This window comes from Mauremys reevesii, linkage group 8 (assembly GCF_016161935.1).
Source record: "Mauremys reevesii isolate NIE-2019 linkage group 8, ASM1616193v1, whole genome shotgun sequence".
Classification (NCBI taxonomy): Eukaryota; Metazoa; Chordata; order Testudines; family Geoemydidae; genus Mauremys; species Mauremys reevesii.
The window spans coordinates 36,022,930-36,046,064 of record NC_052630.1 but is presented as its reverse complement, the minus strand read 5'-3'; the positions used below and the strand labels follow the sequence as shown (position 1 = coordinate 36,046,064).

General features: G+C 43.5%; 1 protein-coding gene across 12 annotated transcripts in view; it reads right to left on the bottom strand.

Moving 5' to 3' along the window:
* LOC120369909 (ankyrin repeat and KH domain-containing protein 1) overlaps window positions 1-20,505 on the bottom strand; it is a 187,582-nt gene extending 167,077 nt beyond the window's left edge. For 9 of the 12 annotated variants that reach the window (XM_039483696.1, XM_039483699.1, XM_039483701.1 and 6 more), the window contains exon 1: window positions 19,723-20,261. In XM_039483696.1, coding sequence (XP_039339630.1) covers window positions 19,723-20,001 — 279 coding nt within the window. In that variant the 5' untranslated portion in view covers window positions 20,002-20,261. Of the gene's footprint in view, window positions 1-19,722; window positions 20,349-20,376 lie in introns of those variants that run through there. The other 3 variants (XM_039483703.1, XM_039483708.1, XM_039483707.1) reach the window with 3 other exon arrangements.
* Window positions 20,506-23,135: the final 2,630 nt, after the last annotated feature.

The window sequence follows — 23,135 nt, the reverse complement described above, 5'->3', positions numbered from 1 at the left end:
TCCTTTGAGCTTACCTTTAGGTTCAACTTACTTGTAAAAACTTTCAGAAGATAGTCACATTTAAAGTTTCAAAATGATATCTTACTGCATGTACTTGCTGTCACTTTAAAAATGTGCTGCCCACTAGTTCTGTATCATGTGCAATATGGGAGCTGGTTGTCACACAATTTAAGATGACAAAGGCAACTTCCCAGATCACTGTGTTAGCTTGAAATTGAACACAATTCAGTGCCTAATCTAACAAGTTTAAAAAAAAAAAGCATATCTGTATTAAAGAAGGCTGAAAAAAGAAGTTGCTGCCATAAGGTAAAAAAATTCACACCCTAGGCATTTACAAATTTGTTTCTCTTGTGGCAGCACTGAATACTCCCACCCCCCTATACCCCCCACAAGCATAGCCTCAAGTATGAAAATACTAAATATACAAACGAATTACAAGAGTGGCTAAGCCAGGATTGCCAGGGCCTTTTTTTGTGTTTAAGACAAGTTTTGCAAGATTTTACCATTAAAGAGAGACTGAAAATTGGCTAACTGACATTGTTTCTCAAACATTAGGGACACAGCTATTAGAGTGAACCAAGATTCTCTGTCCCTACAGCTGTTGGGAAGAAAAACTAAATTAGCAGGATTATGTTAACTCAAACTAGAAATATCAATTCATTTAAATATTAAGCATATGTGCTTTTGTACTTTTTAAAATAAAAATTAAGTTTGTGCAAGCTAGGTTCAGCCCTCAAGCCCCTGAAAAGCTACTAATATGGCATTTGCAGAATTTGGGCTCTTTGATTTAACCCAATCAGAAGTGTAGTGAAATGACAGAGCAACCAGTCACTGTGCTATTTTTGGACTACTTTGTGAGTTGCTTTGAGCAACTAATAGGCATCTTATTTGGTAGCTGATTAGATATGCAATTGAAAGTGTTGATTTAAGACATAGCTACTCAATAAAATTGCAACACCCATTATAAATGTTCAGCAATTCCCAGGCACCAAGAATTCAGATGATGTGGCAAGCTACTACTACTGGACCCCAAGCAACTGGACACGAGGACATGAGCAGGGACACTTAACACTGGCATACTTAACTGCATTGTTCTAGCTCACAGAACTTGCTGAAGTACTGCCAAAGGACTGCAGCAGCCACCGAGAGGTTTACAGATCCAATTACAAAAGAGCTCATCTCTTATAGCAGATTCGTTCACAAATATCTGACAACTATATAGGTATCCATAGGTAAATACCAAGACTGGGTTTATTTCAGGTCAGGGACTGAGCTACTGAACAAACATCACAGGCTTTAAACCTCTCAAGACAGCTTTGCAAGAGCAACACTAGTTGCTTTAAAAGAACAGCAATAAATAAGGCTATGAGTTTTTCACAGAGGTCATGGATTCCATGACTTTCTGTGACTTCTGCAGTGGCTGGTGTGCCTGGCTCAGGGGCACCGTGCCACCTCCCTCAGCAGCAACAGAGTTTGGGTGTGGGAGGGGGCAGAGGACAAGGTGAGGTGGACTCTGGGCAGCGCTTACCTACAGGGCTCCTCGGAAGCGGTGACATCCCCCTCACTCAGCTGCTAGCACCCCAGATAAGCGCCACCCAGAGCCCGTCTCACCCCGTCCCATGCCCCAACCCCTTGCCCCCTCCCACACCCAAGCTCTGCTGGTGCTGTGGGAGGGATGGGGGGGAAAAAAAAAAAAAAAAAAAGAGGCATGGAGCCAGGTAGGAAGCCTACTGGCCCCGCGCTCCCAGGCTGCCCTCCTCCAACACCCACAGGGCCTCCAAGCAGCCCTCCACCAAGTTTTAGTCATGGGTATTTTTAGAAGAAGTCACGGACAGGTCATGGGCCGTGATTTTTTGTTTACTGCCCGTGAACTGTCCGTGACTTTTACTAAAAATACCCATGACTAAAACATAGCCTTAGCAATAAACTAAGGGACAGAAACAAAATCTGACTAAAGCCAGGTCTACACTAAACTTTTGCTGGTATGCTCATGTTGGTTGAGGGTGGGCAGATTTCCCCCCCACTCACATATACCTATACCATTTCCATACCAGAAAAAGCCCTTATGTAGATGCAGTTATACTGGCAAAAAAGAGTGCTTTTACTAACATAGCTTATTTTGCTCAGGGAAGCAGTCTAAACTATACCAGCAAACACACTCTTAGCTGTACCAGCAAACTTTAGTTAGATTAGACTAAGATATAGACAAGGGAGAGAGAAAACTGATCCCTAGAATCAGCACTTTGTTTTGCTAACTAACACAAAAAAGGAATTCAGAAGTGGCAAAAGCAAAAGAACAAATGTGCACCCTTGTGTTGGAAAGTGAAAGCTGCAATATTACCATTTCTTTAGGTGAATGTCTTCCAGATGTACCCCAAAAAACCTGAACTTTTAGTGGCAGGGACCATTTTAATATTGTGAGTTTGTACAGCACCAAGCACAATGGGATCCTGATCAATGGCTGAGGCCTCCTAGTCAGCACCACAAGATTATTCTCAATCTTGTCTATCCTGTAAGTAAAACTGAAGTATACATGAGATCACCACCATACAATTTGAATTATTCAGATTTCATAAAGAATCATACAAGGTGTACAAAGCCTGTGTTAAGCCCACTGGATAACAACTAATTTTTATTCTGTTCAGAAGTCTTCTCTATGATAGTTTAAGTTATCAAGTTTCTTTAACCACTATTTTTAAAACAGTGTTACTAATATCAGTTAAGCGTTACCATCACTAGTATTTCTGCTCTAAATAGGATTGGTAAACGAAAGTGAGTAGTTATGGAGTGGCTGCTGTGACTGTGGAAGTGAACTGGACACGGGGTTCATGAGTTATGGCACCCTAAATACAGAGGCTCACAGTTCTAAAGTAAAAAAGAACTGGAGTACTTGTGGCACCTTAGAGACTAACAAATTTGAGCATAAGCTTTCGTGGGCTACAGCCCACTTCTTCAGATGCATCCGAAGAAGTGGGCTGTAGCCCACGAAAGCTTATGCTCAAATTTGTTAGTCTCTAAGGTGCCACAAGTACTCAAGTTATTTTTGCTGACACAGACTAACACGGCTGCTACTCTGAAACAGTTCTGAAGTCTTAATTTTGCCACTTTGTAGCAAAAGAGAAATGAGACAAAAATGCCCTGGATTAATTTAGTTAAGATCTAGTGTTCAAAACCAAAATGTGATTAAAAGCCTAGACAATTTTAAAATTATGTTTAAGTATTAATGTCAGAATGGCATACCAGCTCTAACAAATCAGGACTTCACATTATTGAGGATCTAATTTTCTATTTATAAGTTTCTAGCCCTGAGACAGACCTCAAAATGGAGAATATACAGGAAGAACTAGAAGCACATAAGATAAATTATGACTTAACTGGCATCACAGAGACTTGGTAGGATAAGTCATGACTGGAATATTGGTATAGAAGGGTAGCTTGTTCAAGAAGGACAGGCAGGAAAAAAAGATGCTGCATTATACATCAAGAATATATAAACTTGTTCTGAGGTAAGGAGGGAGAGGCAGAACAGTTGAAAATCTCTGGGCAAAGATAAGGGAGAGAAATAGTAGACCCATACCATGATGTCAGCCCTATGAACCACCAAATCAGGAAGAAGGCTTTCTAGAATAAATATCCAATACAAGACTAGCCAGATAGCTGTTGTGGTAAAGTAATATGGTAAAACACAAGATTTCCAGAAAGTTCTTGGAATGTATTGGGGACAACTTTTTGGTTCAGAAAGTGGAGCAAGGACAGCCATTTTAGACTTGAGACATGGAGGAATTGACAGTGAATCTGCAGATGGAAGGCACACTGGGTGAAAATTATCATGAAATTATGATTTCACGATTCTAAGGAAAGGAAGGAGTTGGAGCAAGACAATAATGACAACGGACTTGAAAAAACACAGCCTTTAACAAACTCGGGACTGATACATAAGGTCCAAAGGGAAGAAAATTAAGGGCTAAAGTAGTCCAGGGGAGCTGGTAATTTCTCACAGGGGCAATTAAAGGCATAACTTCAAACTATCCCGATTTGATGGAAAGATAGGAAGAATAGTAAGAGGCCAGTATGGCTCCATCAGGAGCTCTTTAATGACCTGAGAAATTGAAAAGTCATCCTAAAAAGTGGAAACATGGACGAATTGTTGAGGAGTACAAAAGAATAGTACAAAGAAGTCTTATTTTTATTTACTGTTTGTAAATTTTAAAAATAAACCTGTTTGTAATTTTAAAAAGATAGTAATCACAGAATAATGTAACAGTTTTTGCCAGATCATAATTTAATCACATTTACTGGGTTTATCTATTTAGGCTATGTCTATACTAGAGACCTTACAGTGGAACAGCTGTACCACTGCAGATGCGCCGCTGTAAGGTCTCCTGTGTAGCTGCTCTCCCATCAGCATAATTAAACTATTCCCAATAAGCGGCGGTAGCTATGTCAGAAGGATAGCATCTCCCGACAACACAGCGCTGTCCACACCAACGTTTCTGTCAGTATAACTTATATTAGGTAGGGATGGTTTTTTCCCCTCTCTACACCCCTGGGCGACAAAAGTTTTACTGACAAAAGTGCTAGTGTAGACATGTCTCATCTCCACGCGAAGGCTAATACTTCCCTGCTCTGCTTTGCACCACCTCTCATTTTATGACCACAAGAGGTGCATACAAGCATAGATACATGGGAGGAGCACAGACCTTGGGGGCCACCTACAGTTCCAGTAGAGTATGAGGTGTCACAAAGAAGCAACAGATTTTCCAAATCATTGTACATCTTAAGAGGTTCACTAGGGCCACTGCTTTACACACACACACACACACAACGACGACACCTCCCCCCAACACACAAACTCCCGCTGAAAGTCTTGGGAAGTAGGACCCCACCTTCCTGCAAGCCTAAAAACAATTATTGTACTTGCACATATAATGCTTCTACAAGCCTTAAAAAGGGTTGTTAGGATCCTTAAACACCACCACCCACCAGAAGCAGGCTAGCTAACCTAGTGAGGAGGGCTTTAAACTAGGTTCACCGGGGGAAGGAGACCGAAGCCCCGAGGTAAGTGGGGGAAGTGGGATATCGGGAGAAAGTACAAGTAGGTGAGTGCAAGAGGGGAGGGCTCCTGCCCCATACTGGGACACCAGGACGATCAGTGAGTTATCTTACATGCCTATACACAAATGCAAGAAGCCTGGGGAACAAGCAGGGAGAACTAGAAGTCCTGGCACAGTCAAGGAATTATGATGTAATTGGAATAACAGAGACTTGGTGGGATAACTCACATGATTGGAGTACTGTCATGGATGGATATAAACTGTTCAGGAAGGATAGGCAGGGCAGAAAAGGTGGGGGAGTTGCGTTGTATGTGAGAGCAGTATGACTGCTCAGAGCTCCAGTATGAAACTGGAGAAAAACCTGAGAGTCTCTGGATTAAATTTAGAAGTATTAACAACAAGGGTAATGTCGTGGTGGGAGTCTGCTACAGACCACCAGACCAGGGGGATAAGGTGGACGAGGCTTTCTTCCAGCAACTAACAGAAGTTGCTAGATTACAGGCCCTGGTTCTCATGGGGGACTTCAATCACCCTGATATCTGCTGGGAGAGCAATACAGCAGTGCACAGACAATCCAGGAAGTTTCTGGAAAGTGTAGGGGACAATTTCCTGGTGCAAGTGCTGGAGGAACCAACTAGGGGAAAAGCTCTTCTTGACCTGCTGCTCACAAACAGGGAAGAAATAGTAGAGGAAGCAATAGTGGATGGGAACCTGGGAGGCAGTGACCATGAGATGGTTGAGTTCAGGATCCTGACACAAGGAAGAAAGGAGAGCAGTAGAACAGAGACCCTGGACTTCAGAAAAGCAGACTTCGACTCTCTCAGGGAACTGATGGGCAAGGTCCCCTGGGAGAACAACATGACGGGGAAAGGAGTCGAGGAAAGCTGGCTGTATTTTAAAGAATCCTTATTGAGGTTGCAGGAACAAACCATCCCGATGTGTAGGAAGAAAAGTAAATATGGCAGGCGACCAGCTTGGCTTAACAGTGAAATCCTTGCTCGTCTTAAACACAAAAAAAACGCTTACAAGAAGTGGAAGATTGGACAAATAACCAGGGAGGAGTATAAAAGTATTGCTCAGGCATGCAGGAGTGAAATTAAGAAGGCCAAAATCACACTTGGAGTTGCAGCTAGCCGGAGATGTTAGGAGTAACAAGAAGGGTTTCTTCAGATATGTTAGCAACAAGAAGAAAGTCAAGGAAAGTGTGGGCCCCTTGCTGAATGAGGGAGGGAACCTAGTGACAGAGGAAGTGGAGAAAGCTAGTGTACTCAATGCTTTTTTTTGCCTCTGTCTTCACAGACAAGGTCAGCTCCCAGACAGCTGCACTCTGCAGCACGGTATGGGGAGGAGGTGACTAGCTCTCTGTGGAGAAAAAAGTAGTTTGGGACTATTTAGAAAAGCTGGACGAGCACAAGTCCATGGGGCCGGATGCACTGCATCCGAGGGTGCTAAAGGAGTTGGCCGATGAGATTGCAGAGCCATTGGCCATTATCTTTGAAAAATCATGGCGATCGGGGGAAGTCCCGGATGACTGGAAAAAGGCTAATGTAGTGCCCATCTTTTAAAAAGGGAAGAAGAAAGATCCAGGGAACTACAGACCAGTCAGTCTCACCTCAGTCCCTGGAAAAATCATGGAACAGGTCCTCAAGGAATCAATTCTGAACCACTTAAAGGAGGGGAAAGTGACCAGGAACAGTCAGAATGGATTCACCAAGGGCAAGTCATGCCTGACTAACCTAATTGCCTTCTATGATGAGATAACCGGCTCTGTGGATGAGGGGAAAGCAGTGGATGTGCTATTTCTGGACTTTAGCAAAGCTTTTGATACAGGTTCCCACAGTATTCTTGCCAGCAAGTTAAAGTAGTATGGGCTGGATGAATGGATGGTAAGGTGGATAGAAAACTGGCTAGATGGTCGGGCTCAACGGGTAGTGATCAATGGTTCCATGTCTAGTTGGCAGCCGGTATCAAGTGGAGTGCCCCAAGGGTCGGTGCTGGGGCCGGTTTTGTTCAATATCTTCATTAACGATCTGGAGGATGGTGTGGACTGCACCCTTAGCAAGTTTGCAGATGACACTAAACTGGGAGGAGTGGTTGATACGCTGGAGGGTATCCTATCCCTACAGAGGGACCTAGACAAATTAGAGGATTGGGCCAAAAGGAATATGATGAGGTTCAACAAGGACAAGTGCAGAGTCCTGCACTTAGGACGGAAGAATCCCATGCACTGCTACAGACTAGGGACCGAATGGCTGGGCAGCAGTTCTGCAGAAAAGGACCTAGGGGTTACGGTGGACGAAAAGCTGAATACGAGTCAACAGTGTGCCCTTGTTGCCAAGAAGGCAAATGGCATTTTGGGTTGTATAAGTAGGGGCATTTCGAGCAGATCGAGGGACGTGATCATTCCCCTCTATTCAGCACTGGTGAGGCCTCATTTGCAGTACTGTGTCCAGTTTTGGGCTCCACACTACAAGAAGGATGTGGATAAATTGGAGAGAGTCCAGCGGAGGGCAACAAAAATGATTAGGGGGCTGGAGCACATGGCTTATGAGGAGAGGCTGAGGGAACTGAGATTGTTTAGTCTGCAGAAGAGAAGAATGAGGGGGGATTTGATAGCTGCTTTCAACTACCTGAAAGGGGGTTCCAAAGAGGTTGGATCTGGACTGTTCTCAGTGGTAGAAGATGACAGAACAAGGAGTAATTGTCTCAAGTTGCAGAGGGGGAGGTTTAGGTTGGACATTAGGAAAAACTTTTTCACTAGTAGGGTGGTGAAGAACTGGAATGGGTTACCTAGGGAGGTGGTGGAATCTCCTTCCTTAGAGGTTTTTAAGGTCAGGCTTGACAAAGCCCTGGCTGGAATGATTTAGTTGGGTTTGGTCCTGCTTTGAGCAGGGGGGGTTGGACTAGATGACCTCCTGAGGTCCCTTCCAACCCTGAGATTCTATGATTCTAAGCCCTATTTAAGCTCCCAGTAAGCATAAAGAAAGTTATCAGGCCTCCCAGACTGGAGGGATTGCTGGAAGGCCAACAATCCAACTGTAGTTTGTTGAGGACAGAGACTCCAGAGGTTGGTTTTGGTGGAGGGAGCTGGTTAGCTTCCCTTCCCTTACCCCCTCTACCCATATGTTGAGCATATAAGGAAGAGATCCTCCCTCCTGCACACCTCTTAAGTTGTGTATGAAAGGAGCTATTCTCTGTCAGATCTCAGGAGCCAGAGTGGACCTTTACTGCTGAATACCATAAAGAGAATGCCCAGGTGAATCTGAGGTTGCAGACATACCATTTGAGTGAAAATTACCTCAATATTCAACATTTAAACCGCCTCAGAAAATTCAGAGCTAAGGTTGCACTCATACAAAAAAAAAAAAAAAAAACCACCACACCCCCCTCACAGGGGTACAAAATAATTGCTGATCAGCAATTATGGGTGCCCAACCTGCAATACCTCAAAGCATCTCATGCTGGAGACACAAAATCACCAGTCAAAATTCAGGCCAATGTTTGCATATGCAAATACATACCTATATAATACATCAAGACAGAAATGCAGTATGGGAACATTCCTCCATGATAAAAGTTAGACATCCAGAGTCCTAGGCTTTGAATTTTCTTATGCTAGTATTAACAAATCAATGTCAGATAACTTTTAGGGGCAGACATTCGGGGGGGAGGGGGGGGGGGAGATGGACAGGTGGTCCATATAAAACACATCAGCAGATTTCTCACTAAGGCTGTGGCTACACTTAGCACTTCAAAGCGCTGCCGTAAGTGTAGTCAAAGCACCAGCGCTGTCCGTACTCCACCTCCCTGTGGGGAATAACGGACAGCGCTGGGAGCGCAGACCACACTGGCGCTTTGCAGCGCTGCAATTTGCAGTGCTGGAAAGGGTGTGTTTTCACACCCTGCTGCAGCGCTGCAAATTTTTAAGTGTAGCCAAGCCCTTAGATATTCAACTGAACTTTCCTATACCAAAATACATATTTAAAATGAAGCAATGCCTCTCAATAGTTTCACAAATACTGGAAACTCTACCAGGGCAGAGCTAAGGATGAAGCCATTATTGGAGTAGGACCATGTGATTGTGGAAGTTCAACCACAAACAAGAAATTAAACTAACATTCTTGAAAGGCAACAAAATCAAAATATAGGAAGTGTGCCTATAATCTTGTAGTTTTGTCATTGTTAAGTAAGGTTAGCAGAAAAACAGAACAAGTGCAGAAACTTCTTTGAATTGCCTATAAAAAAAGCTACAAGATTGGTAGATATTTCAGTCACTACTTTAAGAGTTATAAAATAAAACAAGACTGCAACCAGGACTGATTAGCAGACAGGCAGATTGAAGAAGTTTTAGTTTCAAATGATTCTTTGCAGTTATCAGCAAGGGACTCACCATATATACAGCGTTGGTTCTGACTGCCATCTGCTCTATTCTCAAAGCATATTCATAATACATGAAACCAAATGGGAGTTAAGTGTACACATCAAGGGGAGAACAGACTAGTCTTGAACCTAAGAAAGGCCTTAAACAGATGACTAGGCCTTAGTGTCTAAGGCAGTTATATTTATTAAGCATTATATGTGTTCAAGTATATTTCAGCATACACTAATCAATTTACTAATCAGTTGATCCATTTTTTCATTATTTAATTACTGCTTCAAAAGGTTTCCCCCACAGCTCACTTATTCCCACCCCTCAGATCTTGCACCCAAGTCAATTTCTGATGTCATCTATCTCCATGGAAACAACCCTGTGTTTGACATCACTGTTTTCAAGGAAATAACCAACATAAGAAATGTAATATTATGACTTTACTCCAGGATGAGACAGAAACAGTGTAGCCAGACTCTAGTTCAAGTATTTCAACCCAATAAATTAAAATATATATATATATCAAAACACAAACCTCAAGTTACCAGAAGCAGCATAAAACCATGTTTTGTTTAAAACTAATGGACTTCCTTGGGTTTGTCTTTTACGCTCTACTGGGGGAAGTTGCTTATACCACCAGCAACCCAAGGAAGGAAAACCATCTACTGTACATATTTCAGGTTGAATCTTCACAAAAAGCACAAGTTAAGGGATAACTCCCCATTCTTGGGTTTGAAAGATTCCATTCTCCTTCCTAACAAGGTATGCTAGTGCATTGAGGCTGGGGGAGCTATCACTCCTTTCTACTTCACTACCGGAGGAATGTTCACATCACCCTTGTCAAACTCAAAAGAGGAAAACATGGGAAAACAGACCACGTCTGGTGGATTGGGAGCCCATAGTTTATTTAGTCTTCTTTATTTACTACTCTGCCCAAAATTGGTCTTTATACTAGGGAAATGGCTCACTTTAAAAACAAATACATTTTACAAGTACACTTTTTTCTCAGTCTAGAAAAAAAAAATCATTGAGAGGGCTGCTTTGATCAGCTAATACCATCTGGGCTCAGGTAGAGTAAACAATTATTTGTAGAAGTGGTCGTTTTCAAGCATGGCCCAATGTGAAAGGTTATATTTATGAGCCATCAAGCAGTTTAGGCCTCAAAATGTGATTTCCATATAATTGTGCCAGTTTTAAAAGAGTCCAATCAGTTCTAGATAACTTTTAGAAAACTTGACAATACAAAAAAGAAGAGGGCTTAAAAACACACAAACGGAACAGATGAGCACGCCATCTAGCAATTCAGCAATCTGATCCCCACCCATATGCTTCAGGCACCAGAGAGCCTCAATATTTAGAAGTGACTACTCCCACATAAGATGAGAAAACTCATAGGATCTCCTGTAGGAAAAGTAATTGCAATGCCCTTCAACTGCCAGCAGAAGAGAGAAAAAGCAGAGCTCCCTGAAAGAAGTGAAGAGTGTTCCACATTCAAGTCACCTACTATATAGAAGTATATAGCTTGGTGGAGACCATGCTGAGCTTTTCCAAATCTTGTGCCATTTTTAGTAAATCTTTTCAAACCTAGCACATACAAGTTTACATGCGTGTTCTGCCACGGCAGAGCCAACAAATGAAATATAGGGTAAACCTTAAGAGTTATCCTAACAAAAGCCTATTCCAGTAAACAAAGCAACTCCACTACAATCCCCGTGCTAAATTCTTCTCCACTGGAAACTCAAGATTAAAATCCAAATGGTAAATAATGTGCTGTTTTTAACCATGAATAGCTTGAATATCTATGGCCTCTCTCCCTGCGCTCTACTGTCATCTTCGCAATTAACAGTATGGTGTAGAGTCTCCTTAATTTAAGACTGGGGCCTAGTGGTAGACCTTTCTCTTTATGATGCACTCACCTGGAAAAAGCTAATCTCCTCCTCTCTTTGGTCTGAAACAAGCCAGATTTGTTAGCCTTCCAGGCACACTAACATTTATCATTTTACTAAGATTCCTGGGTAAGGAGGATATTGATGGGGAGAAAAGGTTTCATCAGGGAGTTTTGATTTCTGTAGTTAAGAAGAGAGTTGTTGAGTGGGTTGTCTTTTATTGGAAGCAATTGGGGGGGGAGTAACTTATGGGCCTAGTGGAAACTCTGGGCTCCTGACATGTTAAAGTCAAGTCACAAGCACATATTCTGTATATTTTTGTGCATTTAAACAAATATTTAAAGTAAAGTGTCTTCTATTTTCAAACAGACAAAAGGATTTTTGGAGTAGGGCCAGCAAATGGACCTAGAAGAAGTGTTACATAGTCAAGTGAGGATCGGAGTTTTGGGTTCTTCTGACCAACAAAGACTGCAACAATTAACCATCTATCAACACCTGTCTCAAAAGCTAAACTGGATGGCTCTGAAAGGAGTCACTAAATTTTTTATTTAGTTACACCAGACCTGCTTAGTCAGAATTATGAGATATTGTGAAACAAGGCCCTGTGGAGGAAGGATTTAAAAAAGAGGAATGTTTATAAAGTTTCTACCAGCCAAAAGTGGACTGGGGAGAGAAGAGGAAGAAAACGTTCTCATCTTATCGCAGAACTACTGAAAAATGAGACCATTCACAACATGAATTTGTTTCTTCACAACATGATTGCACAGTATTAACACATACTATATCCAGGAACATGACTCTTCTAGCTACATTTTGATAGATATATTGCAAAAAAAAATTGAATTTATACAAACAACAAGTAGTTAGGAAAAATGTTACATCTCCAATTTATATTCAAACTGATTATTAGGAGGTTATAGATGGAAAAAGGAAATGAAAACAGCCTGATCTGTTTTAATCCCCAAAATTTCAAAGACCCCACAGTTCCTCCAAAATTAGGCTTTAACCTCCCCCTACCAACTGCTGCTAGTGAGAGAGACAAGCTTTCAAACTTACACATAGGTAGTTAGTTTTAAAAGCTGGTTTACAAATAAGTGTATTAATGAGAATAATCTAACAAGAGAGTCCAACTGTTCTTATAATTTAGACTATCACAGGAGTTGAAAATCATACTGTGTCAATGGAAAGGCTTCAAACAACAGGATGTCCTTAACTCTTAAATGCATCAGTTATCAAATACATAAACATGATTTTTGTAGATTTCCCATATTTACAGAGGAACTTGATTAGTATAACTCATTAATTCCTAAATTTTTTATTTAGTTACACTATCCTCATTCCACAAATGGGTACTTCTATTAGTAAGACAAGATAAAAATCACAGGAGATAAGAGGACTTTGGGTGATATCTGAAGCAACGTTATCACCTCTGAAAATATAGATGTCCATATTAGGACAATCAGAACTTACTCCCCAGGACACAGTATTTTTTACTTCAGCTGATACCACTGAGAACTACCAGGGAGTCCTCATAACAGATACAGAAATTACATTTACTTGCTTCAGGTGAAAACTTTGGAGTGGGAAATGGGTTCAGAAGGGGTTCTTTTTGAGTCAGAAGAAAGGCTTGAGTGTATACTGGATAAAAGAAATCAGGGTAGAGTGATTTAATTCACTGATTCTAATCCTAATTTAAATTATTAATTCTTATCTTTTAGACTTCTACTTTGAATTTTGCTTTAGGAAAGTATCTATTCTCATTGTTTGGTATAGCATTCAGACATGTTCATTTGCAACTAAATATAGTTTTTACACTAATTTTGATACTTTTTGCTAACCAGGAAGAAAAATGTGTATAAACAATTATATATCCTAACATACATTTAAATCACATTCTTAATTTTTAATTATTGTAGGTTAAGAAATTTCATTCACCATTTTCTATTTACTAGTTAATTTTTACCCATGTGTCAAGCTGCTTTTATATATAAAACTAGAATCAATTAAAAATGTGTAAGAACCACAACTTAAAACGGTTTCTAATAAACTAATAAACAGGATACTCAAAAAAAAGGCTTATTAAAATATGTTTTGCATTTCAAATTAACTGATATATTAAACAAAGGAAGTGTTATTTATAGTCAGCGTGCTGACAGATTTTTTTCAATCTGTCCCACGGTGACCAGAAACAAAGGTATTTTTTTTAAGATGCTTCAAGATGCAGGTAAGTGCTTACTGGGATTTTCAAATGTGCACAGGCACAATCTGCTTTAGCACTTCTCAAAATCTCACTAGGCATCTATTTGCATCTTTAGGTGACTAAATACCTTTGGAAGTCTGTCCCCACGTTCTTCAAAGTACTTACATATTTGCAAAAATGCAAATACCAGTATTTGCTCTGTTACAGAGACTGAAAATAGATAATGCACTACGTGACATGCATTTGACGAAGTGGGTATTCACCCACGAAAGCTCGTGCTCCAATACGTCTGTTAGTCTATAAGGTGCCACAGGACTTTTTGCTGCTTTTACAGATCCAGACTAACATGGCTACCCCTCTGATACATGACATTGTTACACTTATAAAGCCTGAGTTGGCCTCAAAAATTACAGATGTTTTCTCCCTGATTCATTATATAATTAAAACAGCAACACCCTTTAGCTCACTAAAGTTTTTAGAGGATTCACTGATGAAGCTTTATTTAAATGTTAATAGATTATATTAGGTTTAGGCCTTAACATGGGTTGTCATTTCAGATTTAATTTTAAAGGGTTTAAGAAGAAATTTGTATTTAAATAAAAATGCAATTTAAATTTAAAAAATCTGATCAAAAATCCCATTTGATTTTTTAAAATGATTTATTTTTTATCCACCCTGCAAGAAATCCTTACGTATTAAGGAGGATATGGGGTGCCTACCATGGGGACTCTAAACGTAGGACCATAGGGAATCTAAAGGTACGTTGTGTCCGATTTTTAATTATGTTTCATGTAAATGTACCCAGAGGCTTATGGAATAGATACATTTTATACATAAGGCAATTCTGCTGTCAGGCCACTCACTCTGAAAAAGGGATGCAAATGGATTAAATGACATTCTACAGCAGGGGTGAACTCTAATTTCCTTTGAAAAATCAGGACTACATAACTACGAACACAAGAGGCCTGCATAACTTTTATATGACTGCAGTCAAATGCCACTCTGAACCCCAAGATCCTCGAGTACCTTTATCATTATGGATCACCTCAGATTTGCTTTTTCATTTTATATTAGGTCAGTGAGGCACAATATTGCAAATACTTCAACTATCATAGTCCTTTACTTCAATTTGATACATCTATTTCTGCAGCCCAATTTTCCCTTTTTAAAAGACAGACTTCAGTTAAAGAATTTGATGTAATATTGGTGAAAGGTAAGAGATTCACATAATGTAGGCCTGGACCCAGTAGTCTTCTATAGCCAAAGGACAGGTAGCTTAAACTCCACACACACACACACCCCTGCCAACTTACCTCCTACTTAACCTATAGGGATCACAGCTAGTATCAAGAAGATAGTTTAATATCCATGCCTATTCACTCCACCAGCACCTATTGCCAGAGCCTCAATAGAATCCAGCTCCAGTGATGGCAGTTCACTCAGAACTAGATTAACTCATTTAAAATAGGCCACAGCAGCTTCCAACCACAAACCCAGGCCAAGTTTAAGATAATATGTGAATGTTTTGACCTTCACTATTGTTACCAAACCCGTGGGCAATCTGTAGGGATTCCAAAATTAAACATGAGGAGGGCAACAGCCTTTGGTGGCAATATCTTCTCTAAGTACAGGAGAATTACTGCATCCCTCTTAATATTTTGTCTACTATTTCTGAAAAAAATTATCTACTTGATATGATTTCCATGGATCATGCTTGAATCATCTGTAATTGTTGACTGATTTGCATTTGATGTATTTTTACGGTGATCAAAGGTGTCAGTTTCCTGAATCTCTTCTCTCTCTCACCTTATTAGCCTCTCCATAGTTCATCTGCACCACTAGTTTCAGAAGTATTTTCCCTTTGAACTGTCCCTTTGAACTCAAACAGACAAATGTGTTCGTAAGGGGTATGTTAGCTGGCATGGGCCAGCCATGAGTGTCTAATTGCAGTGGAGACATACCCAAAGTTTCCTAATCTTTCCCCATATGTACAGTTTCTTGACCTGTGCTGACTCAAAACTAATTCATTCTCATTATTCTCCTTCCTCAGTTTTTTCGATTTCTGATGCCCATCTCCTCTGCCCCCATCCACATAATAATCCTTTAAAACAACTGAGACAAAGATATTGCTCAAAAATTATATCCAATTACCGTATATACTCGTTCATAAACTGAATATTTTTGGTAAAAAAGTTACGCATCAAAAAGCTTATAAATGCATCTACACCAAAATTTGATGATTTTAAATTCTATGGAATCATTGAATTGAATATCTAATATACTGTCATTTTGTTCACCTGGAGCATCTGCAGGCCTGGAGCCTCTCAGCTCCCTGTGGCCGTGGTTCACCGTTCCCAGCCAATGGGAGTGGCAAACCGCGGCCACTGGGAGCTGTGGGGCTCCAGGCCTGCTGATGCTCCAGGTAAACAAAACGTCCAGGCCCACTACAGGCTTACCCTAATGGGCCAGGAGCCAAAGTTTGCAAACCCCTGAAATATAGGGTCAGCTTATGAAAGGGTCATACAGTTTTTTGCTATTTTTACCTAACCATCTTGGGGGGGGGGGGTAGGCTTATAAACGAACGGGCTAATGAACGAGTATATACGGTACTGTTTCTACTTTAGAGACTTCCTGATCCCCACCCCAGCTGTTTTTTTTCCATTAAGTATGTTGCACGATGCAGAATAATGCAGGAAATAGGGAAATGGACTGGGAGTCAGGAGGTCTGGGTTCTATTCCCAGCTCTGCCACTGACTGGCTGTGTGACTGTGGGCAAATCACTTCCCCTCTGTGCCTCAGTTTCCTCATCTGCAATGTGGGGATAATATTTCCATTTTAAAGCACTTTCAAATCTCATAAGAAATGCTGTAAGTATTATTTATCTTGCCTCTGAAATTTATTCATTTTTGAATCCTGTATTTGTTTTATACTTCTGTTGTATTTTATTTTCTGCACCTCCATGATGATTTTATTTGGTTATTTTCTCCATCTGCCATTGACTAATCCTAGTCCAGTTATTTTACCAGATTAAAAGCCACATCAATGCAATATATTAAGAATACTGCACATGCACATACACTAGTTACGGACATCATTTCAGCATGGTTTCTTTTTTAGGACTATAGAAGCCAACTGCAGAAAAAGCCCAGATTAAGGGGACATGGCAAACCTTCATTTTATGTACAGTATAATTCCAGCTATCTGAAAATCCTAGTTACCCGAAGCCAGTGTCCTCTCCATGTAACCCTATGTCACTTACAGAACGCTTCCATTTATCCAAAACTTTTGGATGTCATCCAAGCCATTTCGATAAACAGAAGCATATTATTTATTTTTAAATCTCCCTTCAAGTGCTCCCTAATTCCAAGCATTGATAGTACCTCAAAGCATACACCCAAGTCAGCGACTCATAACTTGAGACCACAGTTCAGACACTTGCTAAGTTTTCAAAGCTGTCTAATTCAAGAGCTGCAGTTTTCCATCCCAAGAGCTTACAGTTGCTTCTTTGGGACAGAGGACAACAGCAGCAGGTGCCTCTAATATTCTTCCACAGAGAACGAGGCTAAAAGACAGCTCCTCCTGAATTGTGTCAACCTTGTTCCATAACAACCTAGCAGGGAATCAGTCACAAGACTCATCCTTCTCTGTCATGTTTCCTCGTACAGTCACCTCTGCCCAATACTGAGCACAGGTAACGAGCACATTCAAGTTCAAACTCAGGCAGAAACACCAAGACAACTTATCTACGCATGTATTTTGGAAGCCTCTGAATATTTACTTGGCAGCACCTTTTAAAAAGTTTTAAATAAGAAAGTAGTTCTTGCAGAAAGACCTTATTTCCTACACTCCAGCCTTGTGCAAGCGTTTGTACAAAGTTCCTAATCTTTTTTGCCCTCAACGGTTTATAATGAATCTACAGACTACAGGCATCAACTATAAATAGTACTTTGCCATTATATAGCCTCATTCACCAGAGGATCTCAACAAGGGTGCTTCACAGACACTAATTAGACATCCACATCTCCTGAGACAGAGAAGTAGGTAACTAAAGATACATCACAAATTAAGGTATGATTCTAGCATGGGTATGCCTACCTATGCTAGCTTTAATCTAGCTAGTGGGGATAATATTAGTGAATACATAGTGACATGGACTTCAGCATGGGTTACCCATTCCAGTAAAAGCCTGTCAATGGCCCTAATCATGTACTCTGGTTGCTGGCCCACACTGAAAACTCTACCACTTCATCTTCATATTATTGTTACCCACACTAGAGTAAAGTTGGTGCAGGTATGCCTACCCATGCTACCGTCATCCCTTAATCTGCATCATAGACATACCCAAAAAGGATACATTTCCAAAGCAGAATCTTTACCAGTTTGATGGTATCAATATCAGAATAAAGATACTATTTCAGATTTTCTTGGTTTCCTATTTAGCTGACAGATTCTCAGAGTGATTCTCACTTAGACCTGTGTTTTGTAAACACTGCTGTAAAACAGATATATACTGGCATGTGAAGGAACAGAGATAGAAGGCTTGATACATACTAGATACCAACAGAGAAGCAACTGGTATTTTTTCCTTAGCTAGTGCATGGAGGGGATTCAAGTATTTTACAAATAACCCCCAACCCCACTGGAATATATTTCAGTTTGAATATTTACAAGAACATAGATCTTTATGGGACGTAACCTCAAATTGAGGCCATGTTCACACGCACAAGTTCCACCAGTTTAATTTAGAACTTAAAAACAGTTTAGTCCCAGTGTGGACACTTAAACTGACATATCAATTCAGCTTAATTTAAGAAGCTGTAAGAAGTGTGCCCGCACACTTTACCCAAGCTTACAGAAGTTTAACTAAATCAATTGGACTAAAAATATGTATTTTAATTAAATTAGTGCAATTTTCTTAGTCGGACAAGGCCTAACAGTTCAGAATTCACCAGGCCTGGGGGTGAGTGGACAGATGCACAATGTAGTGCCTAGACACCAGAATAAGTGCTGGGCCCCCTCCTTCCATCCCTTCAGGTGAAATTGTAAAGTAGAGAAGTTCAAGCATCAATCCACTCCAGGCATCCAATTCTGATACATAGGGGAAAAAAATCAGTATTATGTTAATTGTACCTTTTCCCCCTCTTGCAAAGATGTGTTGCAGCTCCCCAACCTCTGCACATGAGCTTTGGTCACTAGGAACCATCTGCTTAGGTGGAGGCAGTAGTAGTGGGTAGGACCTCAAAACTCTCCCCTTCAATTAGGTGACACAGGAGATTGAATTAATTCCCTCACCACAGCACCAGTGAGTGGTGACGGATGAAAACTTAAATTTGTCTCTCCCCCCAGACCAGATGGAGCAGCGTTCACTGAGAGTTTAGAACCCCCACAGGCCCCATATAGAATGGGGATGGGTATACACCCACCCACTCCTCTTCAGGTTATACACGTGTTTGGGAGATTAGAGACTGGGATGCCCTCCATTCTTCTCTAGGGGGAGAGAGAGAGAGAAACCCCTCCTCTCATCAGGAAACTAAGTGCTTGGAACCCCTATACCTCCTCCTCCTGAGTCTGGGGTAGCAATAAGTGAGTGCTGGGAACCTCAGACACTCCTTAAGACCGAGCACAGAATAGGTTCAGTGTGGCCAGGTACTGGAAGCCACCACCCTCCCACACTATATGAAAGAGACTGAATACTAAACCCCTCCCCCGCCCAGACCATCAGTCTGATGAAACAAAAGTGGGTACTGGGACCCTATCTCCCCGAGACTGAGTGCAGATGAGGTGCTCAAATCACCCCCTCCCAGCCGGGGGGAGGGGGGGGGGCTGAGCGGCTGAGACACGCCTCCCAGACTGGCTATGGAGAGGAGAATGTGGGGGTGCTGAGCCCCACAGACTAGGGGCACAATGGAGGAGTCTGGGTGCGGGGCCCCGCCCCCATTCCGCGGGCAAAGGGCTGGTACTGGGACCATCCCCCGCTCACGACGATTGGAGGCGCATAGCGAGACGAGCGGTTGGATGCCGGGAGGCCCCCCCGCTCCTGGGTGCACAGGAGGCTAAACACTGGGCCCCCCTGGCTCGCTGTTGGGTTCTGGGCACCGTTTTACTGAGCAGAGAAGGTCAGGCCCCAGGTCGCCGCTGCCGCAGCGAGCCGGCCTAGGCCGGTCAGGAAGCGGCTGAGCGCGGAGAAGCCGGGCCCGGCCATCGGTCTCTCACCTCGGACACCTCGTCCTCATCGCTGCCGGAACCGCCGCCGCCGCCCCCACTCCTCAGCACGGCGGCCGCCAGCTTGAAGTCGAGGGCGGCCTCTCCGGCGTCGGGCGCTCCGGGGCCTCCTGGCCCGCCGGGCCCAGCCTCCCCGAAGAGGCGCACGGCCCGCAGCCCCAGCGGGGCGGGCCCGGCCGCGACGGGGTCCTCGGCGGTGGGGGGGGCACGGGGAGTGACCGAGTCTATCTCCTCGTCGCCGACAGGGGCGGCCGTGCCGTCCGTGAGCATCGCGCTGATCCGGGGCCGCTGCTGCTCTCACAGCCCAGCCGTCTCCGTCCCCTCACAGCACCAGCAGCAGCGCCACTAACTTCTCACAACCTAACGAACTAGGAGCGCCGCACCGCCTTCCCCGCCCGCTCCTGCCACTCTCATTGGCCATGATCGGTCTACGCCTCAGCTCCATTGGACAAATCTCCCGCCACTCATCTTCTCGTCACGCGCTCCCATCATGCTACCTTGAGAGCACACGCCGAGGCGGTTTGTACTCGCTGCCCCGCCCCGTTCTCTTTCGGTCTCTTCCTGAATTTTCGGAAATCTGACTGGGCATCCGGCATGTCAGTCAAGCCCCTCCCGGAACAGCTGGAGACTGATTGGATAAAATACCTGTCGGTCAACTTTAATTCGAGATTTCCGGACTCCGATTGCTCAGAGAGTGCATCAGTCATACCGCACAGCTCTTGGCGCCATATGATTGGCTTGTCTCCCAATCCGTCACACACTCCCCTTTGACTCCTTCTGAAGGTCTCACTCCGTGATACCAGGCTCCGCCCCCTACTATGATTGGAAGATAGCCATGTCTGTCAATGATAAGTGTCGTGCCCTCCTTTCCCAGCCGCCTGCCCCATCCTACCCTGCAGTGGAAATACAACTGGATGAGTGCGGTGTCAACCACTCAGTCCGCAACTCCGTCTGCTTTCCTTCCCCACCCCCACGCTGAGTCCAAGGGTGGTCGCTGCTTATACCCGCATGGGCCCCTCCCCAACGCTGCGGGTCCCGCCCACCGCGATGCTCACTCCCTGCCCCTTCCCTTGCCCCCAGATGCGGCCGGGTTCTCCTTCTCGCGCCCCTGCTCCCGTGCGATCCCCGCAGGGCTCTCGGGCCCTGCCCCGGCGAGCTCTGCCCCTTCGCGCCCAGCCGCGTTCGGAGCGTCCATGCGGCAGGGGCGCTCAGTCCGCCGGACGCGAGGCGGTTGGTGGGGGGCTATTCAGCGGGGGAAGTTCCCCAAGGACCTACTGCAGCTGGGATATCTGGGACCCAGACCCAGTCCGGCACCGGGAGCTGGCACATGCGGGTAGCGGAGCTGCCCCGGGGCTGGGAGCCAAGCTAAGCGCGCATAATAGCCACTGTTACCCTCTAGTTACTTGGAGTTTAACATGCTCTGCCGGGGCGGTGGAGGTGCCCCGCCGTGAGAAATGGCTGGCGTGCCACCTAGCTTCTCCTCCCCCTGCAAAATGCCTGGGTGTTTTCTGCTTCAGTGCCAGCTGTGGACCTTACTAGTCCACAAGTTCATCTCAGTGTGACATTCACTCTGAAACTTAACAATGACCCTGTACCCAGCAGCAACCTTATGTTCTGTTTTGTTACTGATCATTGGGGGCAGGGGGATATCCAGTCAGTATGCTTTTCCATTGTTGGAGGGTGGGTGAGATAATCTCTTTTATTGGACCAACTTTTCCATTGTTGTTGGACATAGGGGTGAGTACAGGGAGACAATGGAAACAATTGTGCTCTCGCTCTGTATCCATCAGTTTAAAAAACAGGCTGCCCTTTCATCCAGGCCTCAGTGCCTGTTCTCTGACTGGATTTCCCACCCATGATGGAGGGGACAGAAGTGCGTTGGGGCTGGGCTTTCCCCTGGCCCAGAAGTTGGAGGGAAAGGATGAAAGAAATGACAGGCATTTGAGTTTACTTCCCCCTAGGAAGGATATTTGCCAGCAGTTCTAGTTTAGCAGGATCTCATCCAAATTTCTGTCCTTGGTCCTACTTGTCTTGTTCTTCTGTAGGGATTCTGATAGGTTGGAGCCATCCTTGTCCCTCTGGTTCTCACTGCCTGCTGCCAGTTTGTTTGCTGCGTGGGTCTCCCTGCTGCAGCATAGTGGTGTGAAGTAGCAGGGGAGTCATCCAAACAACCCTAGCCACCAGGAACCATCCCATCCAAGGCTGAGGGAGAAGGAGATGAGAAAGCTGCGGGGGAGGGGGAGAAGGAAAACTCATGTCTACTATAGCTCACAGGAGCCTGCAGAAGTAAGGGTTGAAGAGAGGTGTTCCCTAGTGGTTGGAGCACAGCTGTGCCCCCAAAAGGTTTGGTTACATCAGGTTGCAGTTTGGTCACTGTTAAAAGCCTGAGTTCCTGCCAAGGACACAACTGTCATTTGTTTTTTTTTGTATAAGAGACTAAATAATTGGATTTACTGTCAACTGCCCCTGGCAGAAAAGGAACTTGTTTAAAAAGGACACACTCTGGTTAAAAGCCACCTGTTACGAATACAGTATATCTATATTCACCTGTGCTACTAACAACACCTTTGGTGACCAAAACTGCAGTGATTTTACAAATCTCATGTACTTTTTACTGCTCAGGCCATTTAATCACCTGTTAAAAATGCAATCACCTTAGACAACAGCAAATAGATAAATCAGGTTCACTTTTATTTCTAGTCAGTTTCCCTTTGGTTCCAATCCCCAAGCACTATGCAGTTGTATTTGGAGAGCAAGCACTGCAGGAAATCTTGAAAGAGAGCGAGAAAAAACTATGACAACATATTGCCACATCCATGACATTTCCCAGTGTGGGATTTTGTAAAATCTCTTTTCCAAAACCCAGATGTTTCAGCTTATGCTACTTTAAGGCTATTCTAGCCTTGCAACAGAGTGACATTCTGCTTCTTGCAGGCACAGGCAATGGGCTGGGCAGCTAGAGACATCTGCAGGAACTCAACCAGCATTCCTCACAGGGATCCTGGACATGCATGTCAGAATGACAGTTCCATCACCATAGAGAGCACAGCCTGCTCCACTCTGCACCTAGACAGCTCTGCAGGGTGTGTAATGGCACAACAAGGAGAGCAGCCTTTCATGGACGGAGAGGAGGTGACATGCGAGGAATGTAACGTTGGTGAAAGGTGCCAGCAGTATAGTCCTGGGGACTCTCCTCTCTGCATTCAAAGAGCAGCCCAGGGATATCCCATACCAGTGTGCCCCAACCCTGTGACTTGGAGGGACCTCCATGCAGGGCTGGCCCTATATTTTGTCAGGCTTTGTGTGATAAATGTGACAGCCACATTTAGCCCCTTGCCAAACTATGGCCATGTCCCACATCTCCATGTGGCACCAGAGTGGACTGATTTCAACCAAAGTGATTT